Source organism: Capra hircus, chromosome 17 (genome assembly GCF_001704415.2).
Source record: "Capra hircus breed San Clemente chromosome 17, ASM170441v1, whole genome shotgun sequence".
Classification (NCBI taxonomy): Eukaryota; Metazoa; Chordata; class Mammalia; order Artiodactyla; family Bovidae; genus Capra; species Capra hircus.
In genome coordinates, this window is record NC_030824.1 from 186,746 (window position 1) to 205,529 (window position 18,784).

An 18,784-nucleotide genomic window follows, 5' to 3' on the forward strand; every position below is an offset into this window, starting at 1 on the left:
GCTCTGGCCATCTCCAGGCGGGGGAGGGGCAGGAGGGACAGCTGGGTGTCACACTGGGTCCGGTCCAGGGGAACTTCTCCTGGAGGAGGTGGGGGCTGCTCATGAGCAGCTTAGGGGGTCGACCTGGTGGGAGACGGTTTACAGCCCAGAGGGGATGGAGCTGTGGTCTCCGCAGAGTGAGGCCATGGTGGATTCTGGAAGCGCTCTGGTCCAACATGACTGTGTTTGCAGTAACTTGTGTGTGTGTGTCTAACAGTGCTCACGTGTGGTCCCATGTGAATAGCTAGCACAGTCTATCCAGGTCTCAGACCCCATTCTGAGCTCCTAAGACAGCGCCCAAGGTCAGAGATGAACACACCACGACCTCCCTAACCGGATTCTCGGCTTGCGCTCACGGAACGCATCAACCAAAACGGGCACTTGGGCCTGAGATGGTGCTGGGCTCCGTGGTGGGCTGAGTCCTAAGGGGTCGCAGAGGGCAGAGCTGGGCTGGTCAGCGACCTCGAAGGCAGCTGGGAGCCTCCTGACACGCAAGCGGGAGGAGGGCAACCTGGGGGAGCTGTGAGATGAGTGCCCAGGGTGGGGGGCTTGCCGGTCCCCTGAAGAATGTGACAGGGAGGCCTGGGGGAGGGGCAGAGGGCCGTGGCCTTGGAAAGGTCGAGGCAGGGGGAGTCTTGGCTGTGACCATTGGGAATCACCAGGGTGGGGTTTCAGCCAAAACACGCATGATGTCAGGGGGGTCATCATCTAAGTGGACAGAGGGCCGCTTGAGCAAGAGCAGCTTCCAGATGTGATTGCTGAGCACCCAGGGGAGGGGGCCGAGATGCTGTCCTGGGGCCGTGGCAACCAAAGAGTGTATGACGTGGACCATCGGAGCTGGACACGGTCCACACGGTGGAGGGAGCGTGGCGGCTGACGGGGAGGGTGGGCAGAGTTGGCTCCTGCCGCGGCCCCATCCCCGGTTCTAGAATGTTCTCTGGGGAATTCTGGGTGACAGTGAAATCATCCCTCCCCAGACCCCCAAGCCTCCGCCCTCTCTCCTGATTCCCAAAGGCTAAGAGGATTTGTTTCCTTTGAGGATGATTGAGCTCAGGACACCAAAGGTATCAACAAAAATGAGCAGAGAACATTCATTTCTGAATGACAATGAGGACATTTTATTGAGAGCTGATTGCGTGCAGGAGGAAGGGCTAGGGGGAGCCAGGGTGGGAGGGCAGGACTTTCCGGGGTGGGGGCCCAGGGCCCTAAGAACACTCGGAGGGCTTCACTGTCTTCTTCACGGTGCTCCCCTCGTGCGTGACCTCGCAGCTGTAACTGCTCTTAGACTTCCACTCGCTGCCCGTCAGGGTCAGGTAGCTGCTGGCCGCGTACTTGCTGTTGCTCTGTTTGGAGGCCTGGGTGGTCTTCACGTTCTGATTGATGGTGCTGCCATCTGCCTTCCAGACCACGGTCACGCTACCCGGGTAGAAGTCGCTGATGAGACACACCACGGTGGCCTTGTTGGCATTGAGCTCCTCCGTGGAGGGCGGGAACAGGGTGACTGAGGGTGCGGACTTGGGCTGACCTGCAAAGTGGGGGAGGGGAAAAGATCACAATCAGAGGTCTGGTGCCTGTCATGGGAGCCTCTGAGTCTGTGTCGCAGTGGGACACGGGATCCTTTGAGAGCCCAGCAGGACCCCGAGTCCAGGCACCACTGTGAGCCAGAGGGTCCGTGCCAGGGAAGGTGGGTGGGTTTTCTCAGGCACCTCCCCATCTTCCTGGGAAAGCCTGAGCCTGGACCCCTGACAGTGCTGTCCTGAGACCCCCTGGGTCTTGGCTTCCCACACAGACATCTGACCCTCACTCTCCTTGCCTGCCCGTCTGATGGTTGATGGGGGTCTGCCTGGGGCTGTCTGTCTGTCCCCATGAGTGGATGATGTGGCCTCCCTGGCCTCCTGTGAGTCAGTCCATGTATATTTCGAGCTGACATGTCTGTTCGCACCTTTGCCCGAAGGAGTCTGTTGGTCTCCTAGTTAGTCTGTGTCCCTTGGAGCCTCTGTGCTGGGTTGAGGGAGAGCCTGTCTGCCTGTCCTCGGTCCCCCCATCTGCAGATCTGAGTTCAGGTTCCTCTCTGATCCTTCTTGGGTCTGGAGGTTTCCTACCCTGGTACCTGTCTCTCTGCTTCCTCAGGGACTCCTGCTTCTGAGGACTGTGTCTTGCAGACGCAGGAGTCTGTGTCCCCCATGTCCTGACTGCCTATCCCCTTCCCCGATTCTGAGTCTAGCACCTTCTCCTCCCCTGTCTTCCCTCTTGCAGTTTCCCTGGGTCCCAGGCCCGCCCAGAATCTGCGCGGCAGCCCCCTGGAAGCCTGGGCGAGCCCCTCCGCCTCTGCCAAGTCCCCGAGCCGCTCCCTAGACCCACGGTCCCCAGACTGTCCTGACGCTCTGACTTCGGTCCCCAGCCCCGAGGGTTCTGGGTCCCTCTGATGTCTCCCCATGGCCCCTCATCTGTAGCCCAGTTCCCTCTTCCCCATGAGATAGGGACCCCAAGTGACCCTCAGAGACAAAGCTGGGTCAACATAGAGCCCAGACTAGGGGTTGGGGGAACAGAGGAGAGCGAGGTCCGAGAGCCAGACAGACCAGTCAGTAGGTCAGCCTGCTCACTCCCCTGCCCCTGGGGTCAGAGGGGAGGCTCTGGTGGCGGCCTCAGTGACAAGCAGGACAAGTCTGGGGTCAGGGGAAGGGAAGAGGTTAGGGCCCCAGAGGTGGGTCCTGGTTGAAGGCTTGACCACAGGCTGACCCCGGGCCCAGAAAAGAGCAAAGTGACAGAAAATCCAAACCTTGGGGAAAGAAGAGGGAGAGAAAGGAGGAGGGAGACTCACCCAGCACGGTCAGCCTGGTCCCGCTGCCGAAAACACCACACAGTGACACAGGCTGGCACAAAAACCCCTCCCTGGGAGGGCCCGCCCCGCCCGCCCCGCCCCAGCCCCCCACCTGCAGCTGCGCCAGAGGAAGTGGGGTCCCTGCCCCAGGCTGGTGTCTGCTCACAGAGGGGCTTCAGCACCCCTCCCCCGCAGCAGATGAGAGGACAGGGGACCCCGTGCCGAGCTGCAGGAGCCTGGACAGGCAGGCTCCCTAAGCAGGTGTGCGTGTTGGATGCATTCTTCCCACCAGGCGGCCAGGCGTGGGAATGGAATCATAGGGGGCCGGGGGCCTTCACCGCCCTAAGAGCAAGGTACCCCGGAGGAGAAAGCTGCTTCTCTTCTCTGTGGAGTTGGCAGCAGCCTGACCCCCTGGTGAGAGCACAGGCTGAGGGCGGGGGGCGTCCCCATCCCCTCATGGACACGGCTGGAATGGATTTGCCGTGACCATCTTCCATCTGACCCTAACTGGGGCTCCAGGGGCTCCCCTCCAGTTCCTCGGGGTTCTCCTGGCTTCAAACGGGCATCTCTAGTGAGGCTTGGGCTGATTGCTGTCCAAGTCCGGCCTCCGTCTGTAGGGAGGACTGGACAGTGTCCTGGCCAGCCCTCAGGGTCTCATCTGACGTTTGGAGGCATCTGAGAGCATCTTATTCAGAACAGAGATGTGAGCAAGCCCCTCTGTGTGGTCCTGAGACAGCATCTCTTTAAGGAGAATCAGGCTGCTGGGCTACACGGGCCATCCCAGGCCTGAGTCGGGCCAGGCACCAGAGGGGCCTGGAACACACGGTCCCCACAGAGCGCAGGAAGTTGTGAGGTCTCCTGTGCCTGAGCGGGAAGGCCTGGGGCCACCAGCCGAGGCTGCCCTGGACGAAGGGGGGAACTCCAGCACCAAGACAGTATGACCAGGGCGGATTCAAACATTGCCTGCACGCACCCTAGACTTCCCCGCGATACGATGAGCTGTTGGCTTTCAGAAGATGGCAGAGACCACTCGTTATTTTGCAAAAGTGCTCCACTAAAGGACAGAAATAAGATCCGAAAGCTACTCCTGGAGAAGTGAAGAGCATCGGAGGGGCCTCCCTTTGTGGACCAGTTACTGCTTTCACTCCTGGAGAAGGAAATGGCAACCCACTCCCTAGCTTTGCCTGGAAAAGCCCATGGGAAGAGGAGCCTGGTAGGCTACAGTCCATGGAGTCGCAAAGAGTCAGACAGGACTGAGCGACTTCGCTCGCTTTCACTAGAGTGAGGAGGACAGAACTACAGTTGCCCCTGGCTTCCCACCCCACCTGAGGGACCTGGGATTGGAGCGTCCAAGGAAGATAAGTCGGCTAATGACCTGTGATCCCGAAAGGGCCCTGTGGGGGGAATTGACCAACCGTCCTAGGACTGCCTCTGGCCAAAATATGCCCCAGAACCCTGCTAGCCCTTTCTAGCTAGAGCCACTTTACTTTGCAGGCACGTAAAGCAGTGGGAATTTCCCAGGTCCAGCTTGAGGTGGGGGGCTGGGGGCTGCACCCCAGCAACCGCACCCTTGCAGCCTCTTCCAGCTAGAAAAAGCCAGAGCGATTTGGGAGAGACTGAAGGACCCACCAGGCCCCAGACATACCCACCAATCAAAGGGTCAAGGCTTTCCAACCCTCGTGGAAAGAACACAAAATACACCAAATCAAACGGCGCCCCAAACACAACCAAGTGACCAGGAGGCACGTGGAAAGACGCTTGACATCACTGACCATTAGAGAAGCGCAAATCAAGACTGCAGTGAGGTACCAGCTCCAAACGGTCAGAACGGCCATCACCTAAATGCCTGCGAAGGTGCGTGCTGGAGAGGCTGTGACCAGAAGGGAACACTCTTGCACCGCTTGCAGGAGTGTCAGCTGGTGCAGCCGCTAGGGAGAAGACTGTGGAGGTTCCTTAAAATCCAGAAATAGAGCTACCGTATATGATCCAGCAACCCCACCGCGGGGCATACACCCCGAGAAAACCACAGCTCAAAGAGACACGCGTGCTCCAGTGTCCACGGCAGCACTGTTCGCAGTAGCCGGGGCGTGGAAGCAGCTTAAATGTCTGTTGACAGATGAATGGATAGTGAAGATGTTGGTGCGTCCGCGCAAGGGAACATGAGTGACCCATAAAGAAGAATGAAGCAAGGCCATGTGCAGACATGGACGGACCTGGAGCTTGTCATACGGAATGAAGTCAGATGTAAGCAAAAGACAGATAGCACTTGATACGGCTTAAATGTGGAATCTAAGAAAGTGGTTCAAAGGAACTGCTCTACAAAACAGAAATGAAGTCACAGATGTAGAAAACAAAATTATGGTTGCCAAGGGGGACAGAAGCGGGGGGATAACCTGGAAGATTGAGACTGACATACACATGCTGGTCCTACAAAGTCTGTATGTCACGTCGACGGCTAATGAGAAGCTACTAGACAGCGCAGAGAGCGCGAGTCAGTCCTCTGCGATGATCCGGATGGAGACAGAATCTAAACGTGTGGGCACACGTGTGTGTATGTGCACAGACATCTGACTCACTTTGCTGGGCAGTAGAAACTTATCCCACCACAGCTCAACAGAAATGAGCGACCGCAGGGCTTTCCTGGTGGCCCGGCGGTTAAGAACCCGCCTGCTGGTGCAGGAGACGTGGGTTTGATCTTCCCTGACCTGAGAAGGTCCCACGGGCCTCGGAGTGCCTACGTCCTCACACCGCAGCTGTTGAGCCTGGGCCTAGAGCCTGCGCTCTGCAACAGGAGGAGCCTCTGCAACAGGAGGGGCCTCTGGAACGGGGGGCCTGCACACTGAGAGGGCAGGGCAGGCCGCGCTCGCTGCAGCCAGAGAAAGAGCTGGAGAAGCAGTGAGGACCCAGCATGAGGCTCCCCTCAGAACTAAGCCCACCCCGGGCCTGGCTTCAGGCGCCTCCAGTCCTCCTGCGGGAGGCCCCGCTCCCCACTAGGGCCCAAGGCTGCCCTGTGTGTCTCAGTCTCACCCGGAACCCTCCTCATTTCTCCCCGATCCCCAGAGCCATCTCCTGCCCCTTTCACAGGCCCTTGGCCCTTCCTGGGGGGACGGGGTGTGCGGGAGGGCAAGCCTGCCCCCAGCAGCCTGCGCCGCTGACCATGGCCTGCTCTGCGTCACCGCTGCCCGGGCACTCAGGGCGCCCTGGTGCCTGGGGATGGGTTGGGGTGATGACAAGTGGATGGACTCTCAAGTCACAGCTGTCCCTCCCCTAAGGAACTGACCCTTAACCCTGACACTAGCCCAGACCCAGAAAGCACTTCAGACATGTCGGCTGATAAATGAGAAGGTCTTTATTTAGGAGAAGCAGGAACAAGGAGGAAGGAGAGGCCTCTGGTCTGAGCCGACCTGGGCGGGGGCTCAGGGGTCCATGGAGAGCTGGGGGAGGGGGTGGGGGCCAGAGGGCCCCCGAGGGTGGGGGCCCAGGGCCCTAAGGACACTCTGAGGGCTTCACTGTCTTCGTCACGGTGCTCCCCTCGTGCGTGACCTCGCAGCTGTAACTGCTCTTAGACTTCCACTCGCTGCCCGTCAGGGTCAGGTAGCTGCTGGCCGCGTACTTGCTGTTGCTCAGTTTGGAGGCCTGGGTGGTCTCCACGTTCCGAGTGATGGTGCTGCCATCTGCCTTTCAGGCCACGGTCACGCTACCCGGGTAGAAGTCGCTGATGAGACACACCACGGTGGCCTTGTTGGCATTGAGCTCCTCCGTGGAGGGCGGGAACAGGGTGACCGAGGGTGCGGACTTGGGCTGACCTGTGTGGACAGAGGAGGGGGTGTAAGAGGCTGGGGAGGTTCTGACCTTGTCCCCACTGTAGTCCTGCTTGCCTTCTCTGTGGCCCCCTGCCCCTTGCACTCAGCCCCTGGGCTGCAGGCAGCCCCTCAGAAGCCGTTGCATGTCACTCTCCCAAGTGACCTGCCAAGCGTGGCCTCAGAGGCCCCGCTGCAACCAGGGCAGCTCTCCTCCGTCCTCCTGGCCCCGGGAGTCTGTGTCTGCTCTTGGCCCTGACCCCTTGAGCCCTCAGCCCCTGCCAGACCCCTCCGTGACTTTCCGCTTCTGCAGCCAGGTGCCTCCTCCGTGAACCCGGGTGCCCCAGCCCACCTGCCAGGGCGGTCCTGACGGGAGGCGTGGGGACAGGCGCGCCAGGGGCACGTACAGAGCTGGGCCCGGGCCTCCTTCTCCTCGCCCAGCCCAGCCTCAGCTCTCCCGGCCAGAGCCTGAGACTCCTCTGAGGCCCTGCCTGTCTCCCTGTCCCCCCTGCCTGAGTGTAGGGCCCCTCACCTCGCCTGCCTTCAGAGGATGGTGCCCCGACACAGCACCTCCAACGACCCTGATTTTGTGGGGGTCAGAGCCCTGTTCATCATCTTCTAAGTCTAACGCCCGCTTCGAGGCCAGCGGAGGCCAACCCTTGGACAGGTGTGACCCCAGGGGATTAGGGCTCCCGGATGGAGGCGTTTCTGCCCCAGGGGACCTGCTCCTTTCTGACCGCTGTCCTGAGAGCCTCTGGGCAGCTCGCCAGAGACCCCTCTCTCTCTGCCCTCCAGGGGCCTCCCTCAGGCTGCTCTCTGTGTCCCTGGGGGCTGGTCATAGCCCCCAGTGAGCCCCCAAGTTCCTGTCTGGCCCTCCCGGCTGGGGCACGGAGCTCACAGCCCAGAGCCCGGGGCTTGGAGACGCCCCTAGTCAGTACCAGCCTCTGGTCCACACCCCAGCATCTGCCCTGCAAGAGGGGAATGAGTCCCCTCATTCCTGGACCAGACACCAGCCGTGGTGCCCGGACTGGCCCCGTCAGATGGTCGGCCTCTGGAGGCTCCTGCTGGTTACCCCAACCCGCCTCCCCGCTCGACCCCACGGGGAAAGGTGGGGATCGGCCCTTAAGGCCGGGGGGGACAGAGAGGAAGCCGCTCCCAGAGCAAGAGAAGTGACTTTCCCGAGAGAGCAGAGGGTGAGACAGGCTGGGGAATGGGTGAGAGCCACTTACCTAGGACGGTGAGCTGGGTCCCGCCACCTAAGACGAAGCACAGTGACTGAGCCTCGGACCAAAACCCGCCGGGCCAGCACCTGGGGGCTGTCCCCCGGGGGCTGGGCCAGGCGGGAACCCGCTGGGCGTGACGGGCGCAGGGCTGCAGCTGGTGGGGTTGTGTCCTCGGGCTGAGGGGTGTTGTGGAGCCAGTCTTCCAGAGGCCAGGGCAGCCCGGGTGGGCTCATGTCCTGGAGGTGCCCCGTGCCCAGCCCCCTGGCCGAGGCAGCAGCCACACATGCCTTGGGGTCACTCAGTGCCCCCTCACTCGGAGGCTGTCCTGGCCGCCACTGACGCCTCAGCACTGATGGAGACACGGAGCGCCGGGCCTGCGTGGTGCGGCAGAGGAGTACCGGGCTGGCTCCGACCTGCCTGGCCGCTCTTGGCCTCACTGTAAGGCCGCTGGGTGTTCCTTCCCCACAGTTCCTCACAGTCCAGCCAGGTAGCTTCCTTCCTGGGACTGTGGACACTGGGCTATTCCTCAGGCCCCAACTGGGGGACCCCTGCCCTGTTTCTCCACCCACGGAGACGCAGTTCAGCTTGTTCTCTCTGATGAACATTCTCTGCTGTCAGTTCACTGTCTTTCTGTACATCTGTTTCTCCATCCATCGATCCAACATCCATCCATCCATCCGTCATCCAACATCCATCCGTCATCCATCATCCATCCGTCATCCAACATCCCTCCTTCCATCCATCATCCATCCTTCCATCCATCATCCATCCTTCCATCCATCATCCATCCATCTGTCCATGATGCATCTGTCTGTCCAACAATGGCCATCAAGCACCCGTCGGCCAAGCCCTGTTTCACATGCTGGGACTTGGTGGGGGGAGCCCTCCTCCTCCCACCCCATCCCTCCCTGAAACTTCTGAGGTCAAGTCTAACAAGGTCCCATCCCGTCGAGTCTGAGGCCCCCCACAGCCCCCAGTGCTCTTCCACTCTCTCTGCTTCTGACCCGCACTGTGCACTCAGACAACTGCCCAGGGTTCTTGCATCCCTATTTCCTTCCTGACCTCTTTTTTCGGCTCTGGATTTATACACATTCTGCCTCCTGGATGTGTCTCTGCCTGAGTGTCCCACAGACACCTCAGACTCAGCATCTTCCATCAAAACTGCTCCCAGGCCCTTGCAGACCTGGTCCCCCGCATTGTTCTCAATTCGGTAGATTTCTCCGCAGGCCAGAGGCCTGGACTCATCCCATAACGCTTGGCCCTCATTGAGTCAGCCTCTGTGTCCCACCATAACAAAACATACCTTAAAAAATCTCAGAAAAACAAAAATGCACCCAGATTGCACTGTCAGAGTTTATGATGACAAGAATCCTCAGACCTTGCCAAATCTGATATTATCTCCCTACGCGGTGAATCTAAGCAGGAAGGTAACCAGTACTGCACCGGGTCCAGCATTCTTTTAATTCAGCAAGGGAACTTTTGGGTCATGGTTGTGTTTAAGGTATGTACATACGATTTTTGAAACAAAATTTAACAGGACAGCAGTGTAAATTCAGCAGTTATTTCTGATTAAAGAGAGCAAATATCCAGCCTTTTACTAAGTTAATTAACTAAAGAAACATCCTCAACTTAATGAACAGTATCTCCTGAAACTTACAGAATGCTTCACATTTAAAAGCAAAACCATTTTAGAGGCCAGGGTTCCCACACTTACTTTTATTATTTCACATATTCTATAGATTCGAGCCCATGAAATGAGATGCGGGGAAGAGCGTGAGTGTTAGGAAAAATGAGATAAAATTGGTTTTTGCAGGTGATGGGCTAGTTTACTTAAAAAAACAAAAACAAGCTCAAGATGAACTGAAGGGCAATTAGAACCGGTACAAAAGTGAACCTGTGATCGAATACAAGCAGGCTGGGCCAAACCCAGCGGGTGTCCTTCTGTGCAGGCGGAACTGCTGAGGATGCGAAATGGCGGAAGCACTGACAAGCTCGGTGGCAGCTCTAGTAAAAGCCCCAGGAATAAACTTAACACGGGATGTCTAAGACCTGTGAGGATAAAATACAGCACAACCTAGTGAACGGACACAGCAGCACAGACAGCAGTTCCCCTCAAGCGAAACCATGCACTCCATGAAATTGCAAGCACAACATCAAAGGAATAATTTCGGCCCTTCCTGGTGGTCCGGTGGCTGAGACCCCAAGCTCCCAGTGCGGGGGGCCTGGGTTCGACCCCTGCTCAGGAAACTGGAACTCACGTGCTGCGACTAAGAGTGTGTAAGTCGCAACTCAAGGTCCAGAGTGCCGCAGCTCAGACCCGGCGCCGCCAAATAAATAAGCATTTTTAAAGTCAGTGAGCCAGTTCTAAAGTCCAACAGTACGAATAATTGTGGAGTTCAGTTCAGTTCATTTGCTCAGTCACCTCCGACTCTTTGCAACCCCACGGACTGCAGCACGCCAGGCTTCCCTGTCCACCACCAACTCCCAGAGCTTACTCAAACTCACGTCCACTGAGTCGGTGATGCCATCCAACCATCTCATCTCAATGGTGGAGAACAGACACAAATATTTTGATTGAGAATAACACCGGCGGGGTTGTTCTCTAGCACCAACACACACTGTAAAGCTACCATCATTAAAACATGGTGGAAGGGACGCGGGAATTGATGGTCAGAGCCACAGAGAGGATGCGGTAAGCCGGTAATTCAGCGTTTGAAGAAAGCTGTGTTTGTATTCAACAGATACAGGACGACTGGTTTCCCATTTGGAAGATATATAGGGATACATTTCTACCAACACAAAAATAAATCTCAGGCGAAGTAAAAACAAACACCGAGACAATAGAAGTACATGAATTAAAAAAAAATCAAAATAGAAATGTCTTTGCTATGCTCGCCACAGATCACGAACACCATAAAGAAAAGCAACCAACCTGACACGTAAAAATTAAAAAGGCTCAATGTTGAAAGACCCCACAGATGAAACTGGAAACAGATCAGGGAAGCATATTTACCACATGCATACTGAACGAGGGGTTACTATCCCAAATGGGTGAAGAGCTTCTATGAGCCTTAAAGTACGACCAACTGAACAAAAAATTAGCCAGACAAAATGACAACCGGTGCATTCACAGAAGAAAAAAATCAATCAATAAAAATACGAACGGAAAATAAATTTCACCAACAAGCAAAGAAACAAACAGCAGACAGTTTTGTTCTCATTTTTGCTCTTCAGACGCACAAAATAAAAAAAGATCCAAATGTCACATTATTGGTGAGAATGGAGGGGAAAAAGCACTGTCATTCTGGAACAGACTTCCGGGAGGACCATTGGCATCGCCTATGAAAATTTCAAAGCCTGTCCTCTCTGACCCAGCACCCTATTTTTAGGCATCTTTCTGGGGAGATAAAGTGTGCAAAGTATAGGCACATAGCTACGCATGTGGGGGTTTCCACGCAGCATCTCTTGTAATTTACGTTTTTTAGTGGAAACACCCTAAATGTCCATTAATAGGCGAATGATTAAAGACACGCTGCTTCTTCCAAACTTTGAATTCATACAGAGCCATTCAGAGAACATGGGGGATCCATGTGGGCTCATATAGAAAATCTCAACAGACTGTTTAAAAAGATAGTTGCAGGCTCATAGGCAGAGTATAAGTCTGTTTTGAAAAATACAACCCCAGCGCCATTAGTCGTGTGTGTGTGTTTTCAGGGACATAGATGCCTAGGAGGAAGGCCAGACGTGTACAGACCCACGTGACATTGTCTCTCGCTGGAGAATGGGTTTTAGGGTAAGACGTGTGCGGTTGGTGAGCAGAAACCCTCAAGGTTTACTTTATATGCTTCTGTGCTCAATCGTTTTTAAAAGCACATATTATTCTGGTATTAAAAAGTATTGTAGAAGATAAAATCACATATATATCTTCTTGTGAACATTTTCATAACTATTTTTTATAGTTTATAAATTTATAATTATATTTGTGTTATAATTATACAATTATAACTTAATAATTTTATAAAATTATGACGCAAAAATTAAAAATATCTGGCTAGAGACACAGTATTGTCATATTTCTATATTTTCTGACAAGCTTTTGAAAGGGCACACATGCTTTAAAAACCCAATTTTAGAAATATCGTTTTGGAAGTTTGTGTTAGGATTCCTTACGACGGACGTTCCATGCTGTGTTTCATCACACCCTTTCTGTTGGAGATTCAGGTTATTTCCGGCTTTCTCCCGTCATTAATAAGCTGAGTTTCTGGCTTGTAAACCTTTGGTCACATCTTTTTGATTGCTCCCCCACCCCCAGATGAATTCCTAAAAGCGGAATTACGCAATGTAAAGAAATAGGCTTTCTTTAATGACTTGCTGCATATTGCCGAAAAGGGTGTACATTTTAGAGTTTTGTAGCCGGTTCATGACAGTGCCTGTTCCTCCCGACAGCCCTCTGCCGACGTCACTGTAAATTCGCCTGCGGATTCCAGGGGCGATCTCGGTGCCCGGTCATCGAGGACGGTCCCCCCACTCTCCATCACCTTTTCACAGCTTCTTCTCCATCTAGCCTGACCTCACACTGGTCTCTGATCTGAAACCATTTTTCCACAGCACGAACTGGACTCTGACAGCCCCGCACGTAAATCCCTCAATACCTGCCCTGGGTCCCAGGATAAAGGAGGGGTGGACAAGACCCCCGTTCTGTACCCCGTTCTCCCCAGCTCTGGAAGCTCCCTGCATGGCTGTGTACCCCTCCATCCTCCTCGGCCTCCCTACTCCCTTTGCCTGGAGCACCCCCATCCCAGGTCAGGGCCCCATACCTGGACGTGACCCCTTGGTTCAGGCTTGGCCCCGTTAGACACTTAGGAACCTCGCTGAGGAGCTGGCCTCCGTGGGGGAGACCGAGCCAAGCCCTTGCTCCCTTCTCTGGCCGCCTTGCAGACTTGCCCCTTCTCTTGGACTGTTTTCTGGTGCCTGTCTAGTCCCGGGGTTTCTACAGTCCTGGGACTGCGCCCGTGTGCTGTGTGACCCTGGGCAGCTTGCCTCACCTCTCTGGACCTCTGTCCCCGCCTGTAAGAAGGGGAGGAAGGCAGACCTGCCTTGTGGGCCGCTGCCCCTCAAAATGATCAGTGCCTCCTGGACACGTCCTGCCCCGTTGCGCTGTGTCTGCCCTGCTCAGAGGGTCAGGGTGAGGCAAGTGCGACACCAGCCGTGTGTGCAAAATCTCAGGGCGCCGAAAGCTCCACGAGATAAATAGTATTTCAATACAAAATTAAAAAATAAAAACCAACACAAACAAAGGCATTCTAAGTACAGCCACTGTCTGCTCAGGCTCCTTCTCTCCAGCTGGTTTTCCCTTCTCGTTCCCCGCCCCTGCGGTCATTCACCCCTGGGTCCCATCGTAGGGAAGCCCCTCGACTCCCCCGGCCCTTACCTGCCCCACAGGCTCCACGGGCTCTTTCCTGACGGGGCCTCCATGCGGGAGGCCGTGTTCCGAGGCGCCGCCGTCGGGGGCAGCAGGCCGTGGGCGCCCACGGGATGAGAGGCCAGGCCCAGCAGGATGAGAGGCCAGGGCTGCCTGGGGACACCGCGCTGACCCCTGGGGGCCTCACGGGCCCCCTGGCCTGGCCTGGGCCTCATGCCTGCTGGTGCGGGCTCCTCCTTGGAGGGGGTTGAAAGCGGCCCCGCTTCCCCTTGCTGGCAGGGGCCGTCTCGGTGCGCCCCGTCCCTTGGGGCCCGTCCTCTGCCTGGGCCTTCTGTCCCTGCCCCCGGCCCCACCCCCTCCCCCAGGGCCCAGGGCCGGCACTCCCGGGGGCCTCTCCCAGGGGCCTCTGCCAGCTGCCCTGCTCTGGTTCCAGGACGCAGGGGCTTCTCACTAAGGCCCGCCCACCAGCCCCGCCCCAGCCCCGGGGCCTGGTCCGGAACACCAGCTCTGTTCCGCTTCTCTGCGCTGCGGGGGTGTCTCGGGCCCTGGAGAGGCCGTGGAGGGCCAGCTCACAGCGCTGTCGGGACTCTGGCTGTAGGAAGAACTCCACGTGGCAGGTGGCACGTTCCCGCTCATCACAGCCAGCACCTACCCTCCGGCTTGCCAGCTCTTCAGTTCTGTCAGTCGCTCAGTCGGGTCTGACTCTGTGTGACCCCATGGACCGCAGCACGCCAGGATTCACTGTCCATCACCGACTCCAGAGTTTACTCAGACTCATGTCCATTGAGTCAGTGATGCCATCCAACCATCTCATCCTCTGTCATCCCCTTCTCCTCTTGCCTTCAATCTTTCCCAGCATCAGGATCTTTTCCAATGAGTCAGTTCTTCGCATCAGGTGGCCAAAGTATTGGAGTTTCAGCTTCAGCATCAGTCCTTCCTATGAATATTCAGGATTGGTGTCCTTTAGGATGGACTGGTTGAGTCTCCAAGGGACTCTCAGGAGTCTTCTCCAGCACCACAGTTCAGAAGCATCAGTTGTTCGGCGCTCAGCTCTCTCTATGGCCCCACTCTCGCATCCGCGCATGGCCGCTGGAAACACCGCCACTTTGATGAGACGGACCTTTGTGCTGCAGGTGCCTGGGTCCACTTGAGTCCACCTCTGCGGCCCTCCCGGCTCTCTGTTTCAGCCGCTCTGGGGAAGGGCCCCAAAGGGATTTTCCTGGAAGGGACCTTTCAGACATGTCTGGCCCTCATGTTTTGAGGCTGATACTCCTTAACGTTCCTGCGACATTTGGTGAAAATCAGTGCAGCCTGTTCCGTGGGATGCGGTACCAGACACACAGCCTGGGACTTCAGTTTGTTCACATAGATAGGGTGCTGGGAGACAGTGTCTGTGGACCCCTGTGTTTCTGCATGTCTCAGGAGCAAAGGCACGGGTCGCCTTTGGTGTGGATTGTCTTTGTTTGTGGAATGAGAAACCCTGGAAGGTGGAGCTGGGGTCTCCCTCCGGAGCGGAACGTGCTTACTGTCCGGCATAACAGACTTGGGGTCCCCCAGCTTGGACGTGCAGGTGGCTGCTGGCTCCTCTGCATCACCCTGTCTGGCTCAGAGAACCACTGCTTGGATGATGCTCGTGGCCTGACCGCCACTCTGGCGGAGTGACAAGCTGGCCTTTGTCTCCGGCCCAGCATTTCGGGTCTGCCCACACCAGTGCAATTGCGGCAGCGTCACAGTTTAGCTGGCAGGCGGGATGACCTCCCAGACCCTCCACAGCTCTCAATAATGACAATAACGATGGTGATGAGGGGGGCAGGAGGGGGCAAAGTGGATGGTGGTGGTCAGAGCCTCACGGTTTAGCTGGCAGGCCGGATGACCTCCCAGACCCTCCACAGCTCTCAATAATGACAATAACGACGGTGATAAGTAGGGCAGGAGGGGGCGAATGGATGGCAGTGATCAGAACCTCACTGTTTGACCAAACTCATCAAGCAGTTTTGGAGGAACCCCAGGCTGCCTGGTCCAGTGCTGAGGCTGGACTGCGCACACACACACACACACACACACACACACACACATATACCCCGGCCTTGGACACTGGCCAGCACTGAACAGCAGTGGGGTGCGAGTGCCCTAACAGCGGCCGTGCAGGTATGGGGGAGCCGCTAGGGGCCCGATCCAGTCCAACTTCTCCCCACCATGGTGCTTTGCTCACCCCAGCCTGGGACCTACACTCCTTGCATCTTGGGGGCTGGGTTCCCCGCCTACCCCCGAGGTCCCAGGCAGAAGCTGCTTCATCCCAGCACCCCCATGCGGGTGTGACTCTTCCCCACTGCCCAGGGCCTGGAGGCTGCGGTGGCCCCTGGGACAGCCCCAGGTTTTGGGGAGAAAAAGGGACTGTCCCTGAACTCAGCGGGTGACTCCAGCTGCCCCCTTCCCCCACCCTGCACCTGCCCAGGCCTCTGGGCCGACTCCACCACCGACCACTTCCTCTTGTGGGGGCTGCGGTCGGAAATCGGAGTCTGGCTAGACCCTGGGGGACCCCGGGGGACAGACAGGGCCTTCCCAGCCCTCGCAGCTGCAACTCTGGCCACTGCACTCAGGCCTGCCCTGCACCCTGCCTGGGCTGAGCACGGCTTAGAGCTGGATTCCAGCTGGCTCAGAGATGTCTGGGTCCAGCAGCACTGCTCGGTGGGCCCCCTTCCCAGGGTCTCTTGCTCCTCTGTGCCCCTGCCCCTGCCCACCTCCCCTGGAGTGGAGGGGTGTGTCGTGTCCAGTCACCTCTGCCTGCTCTCCACCCCGCAGGCCCCAGAGACCCTGCCTACAGCCGCTGTGGATTCCTGTCTCCCAGGCCCAGGCCCCTCCCAGCTCCCCACTTCCCTCCTCCCTAAACTCAAGCGTCGTGGATCCTTCTCTTAAGTGCTTCACTGTTGGGGCTTGGAACGTTTGAGGGGGAGCGGGGGGGCAAAGGGTCGTCTGGAGGTGTGACCAGGTTTCTGGAATCAGGGTCTGGCTCTGTGGTTCCTGAGCCCCCTCTGAGGGATCCCGGGGAACCCTGAAGACCCCGGCTTCTCTGGTGATCCTAGGGGTGCAGAAGCTTCCCCCTCCTCGAGCTCTCTTTCAGCAAATGGGGAGAGAATCCTGTGGCTTCTGGAGACGTCACAGACTCCCCCACCTGGCAGTCCCTTCTGCGGATGAGGGAACAGAGGCGCAGAGAGGGAGAGTTTCTTTCCTATGACACACAGCAACTTGATGTAAAGACAATATCCTGGGACTTAGTGACACCAGCCGGAAACCTGGGAGGACCAGGCTTTCTGGGACATGGGAGTGGGGTGGGGCCCAACCTGGAACTTGGGGGCTCTGGGAGATTTCCCTTCCTTAAATAGATGGGGAAACAGTGGAAACAGTGACAGACTTTATTTTCTTGGGCTCCAAAATTACTGCAGATGGTGATTGCAGCCATGAAATTAAAAGACGCTTACTCCTTGGAAGAAAAGTTATGACCAACCTAGACAGCATATTAAAAAGCAGAGACATTAGTTTGCCAACAAAGTTCCGTCTAGTCAAGGCTATGGTTTTTCCAGTAATCACATATGGATGTGAGAGTTAGACTATAAAGAGAGCTGAGTGCTGAAGAATTGATGCTTTTGAACTGTGATGTTGGAGAAGACTCTTGAGAGTCCTTTGGACTGCAAGGAGATCCAACCAGTCCATCCTAAAGGATCAGTCCTGAATATTCATGAGAAGGACTGATGCTGAAGCTGAAACTCCAATACTTTGGCCACCTCATGAGAAGAGCTGACTCATTGGAAAAGACCCTGATGCTGGGAAAGATTGAAGGCGGGAGGAGAAGGGGACAACAGAGGATGAGATGGTTGGATGGCATCACCGACTCGATGGACATGAGTTTGAATAAGCTCTGGGAGTTGGTGATGGACAGGGAGGCCTGGTGTGCTGCAGTCCATGGGATGACAAAGAGTCGGATAGGACTGAGCGACTGAACTGAGCTGAACAGAGGGGACGGGCCCAGTAGCGGGCAGCAGAAACAAGCTGTAGAGGGAGGCACTGCCCAGAAAGTGTGGAGATCAGACCCAGGACGGGGAGACCTGGGGGCAGGGGTGGGGGGTAGGGGGGTGGGGGGTGGGGTGGGAGGTGACGTAGGCGGCTCCAGTGGAGGAGTTGGTGGGGGGAGGGGGCAGGGGCTGGACTCCGTCTTCCTGGCACCCCTGGAACTCCTGGAACCCCAACCAGTCCTAGGGTGGGGGGTGCTTGAGGTGAGTTACATCAGTGCACGTCAGAGCCTGACTTCACTTACTATTTTGATGCTTTATTCATCCGGATTGGGCGGGGGGCGGGCAGGAGCTTAATTTCAATTCTAAAACCTATTGCACCAAATATTTCTCTCTCTCTCTTCTTTGTCTTTTAAATTTGGCCATGTCTTGTGACTTGTGGGATCTTAGTTCCCCGACCAGGGATTGAACCGGTGCCTTTGGCAGTGAAAGTGCAGAGTCCTAACCACTGGATTGCCAGGGAGGTCCCTGAATATTATCTACCTTGATGACTGAGTTTTGGGACACTTCCTGGGCCAGCAGCGCCTGCCTCTCCTGGCCAGGTAGGTTTATATTACTATCTGGTGGATAGTGCTTATTTTCCAGGTCCTTTCCAAAGGTTTGGACTGACACCCGGGAAGGGCACACTCCTGTCACGAGGAGACCCTACTTTGGCAGCTGGTGGTTTCGCAGCAGCTGCTGCTTCCTTACCTGTTCCTCCGGCAACTGTCAGCTCGGTGAGTCCTCCTGGGACCCTGGGACGGTGGTTTAGACGGACACATTCTCACATCCTTGTTCCGTGCATGGGAAATGCTTCACCTGATGGCTCATGATGCCAAGGTGATTTATATTTGATTCTTACTTCATCATTTCTAAACGCCAAACACCTAAACACCCTGACGTTTATTCCTCACTATCCATGGCGGCCAACAGGATCTGCTGCTAATTCAAGAATGATAAGTAGCCTGGTGACTTGTCTTTAAAGAGCTTTTATAAATGTAGGTAAAGTTAACGTTGATTTCACTAGACAGACACATCGTTTAATTTTCAGTGATTTTGCGACCTTCCTCAAAATGCACACTGCCATGTTTGCTTGTACTGACCAGTGGGAAGGCTTCTGACAGAACGTGGTCGGAATGGGACGTTTGGCAGGAGGACTAGCTTTGTTAGATCACGCGCTTAGACTCTTCCATCGATTGAAGGATTCAAGTCGGCGGCCTCAAGCTTGGGAGGAAGCGTTTACTGAAAGCAGCAGTCCTTTTTGGCTCCAGGGACAAGGGTGGGAGGTGGCTTCAGGCTGGCTCAAGTGAGCTACGTTTATTGTGCCGCTTATTTCTATTATTGGTGCATCAGCTCCACCTCAGAGCTCAGGCGTTAGATCTTAGAGGCTGGGGACACTCGACTTAGAGCGCATGATAAGACGCAAGCGTTTT

General features: G+C 56.2%; 1 protein-coding gene and 1 gene segment (V, D, J or C); both read right to left on the reverse strand.

Moving 5' to 3' along the window:
- Nucleotides 1,134–18,784, reverse strand: part of LOC102176353 — a 460,158-nt gene continuing 442,507 nt past the window's right edge. The window contains 2 exon segments of the V gene segment in view: nt 1,134–1,564; nt 2,861–2,898. Coding sequence covers nt 1,245–1,564; nt 2,861–2,898 — 358 coding nt within the window.
- LOC106503064 (immunoglobulin lambda-like polypeptide 5) lies at nt 6,189–18,272 on the reverse strand. The gene is given in 5 exon segments (XM_018061192.1): nt 6,189–6,666; nt 13,315–13,515; nt 13,771–13,897; nt 15,753–15,835; nt 18,266–18,272. Coding segments are annotated over 5 exon segments (738 nt in total). The 3' UTR covers nt 6,189–6,346.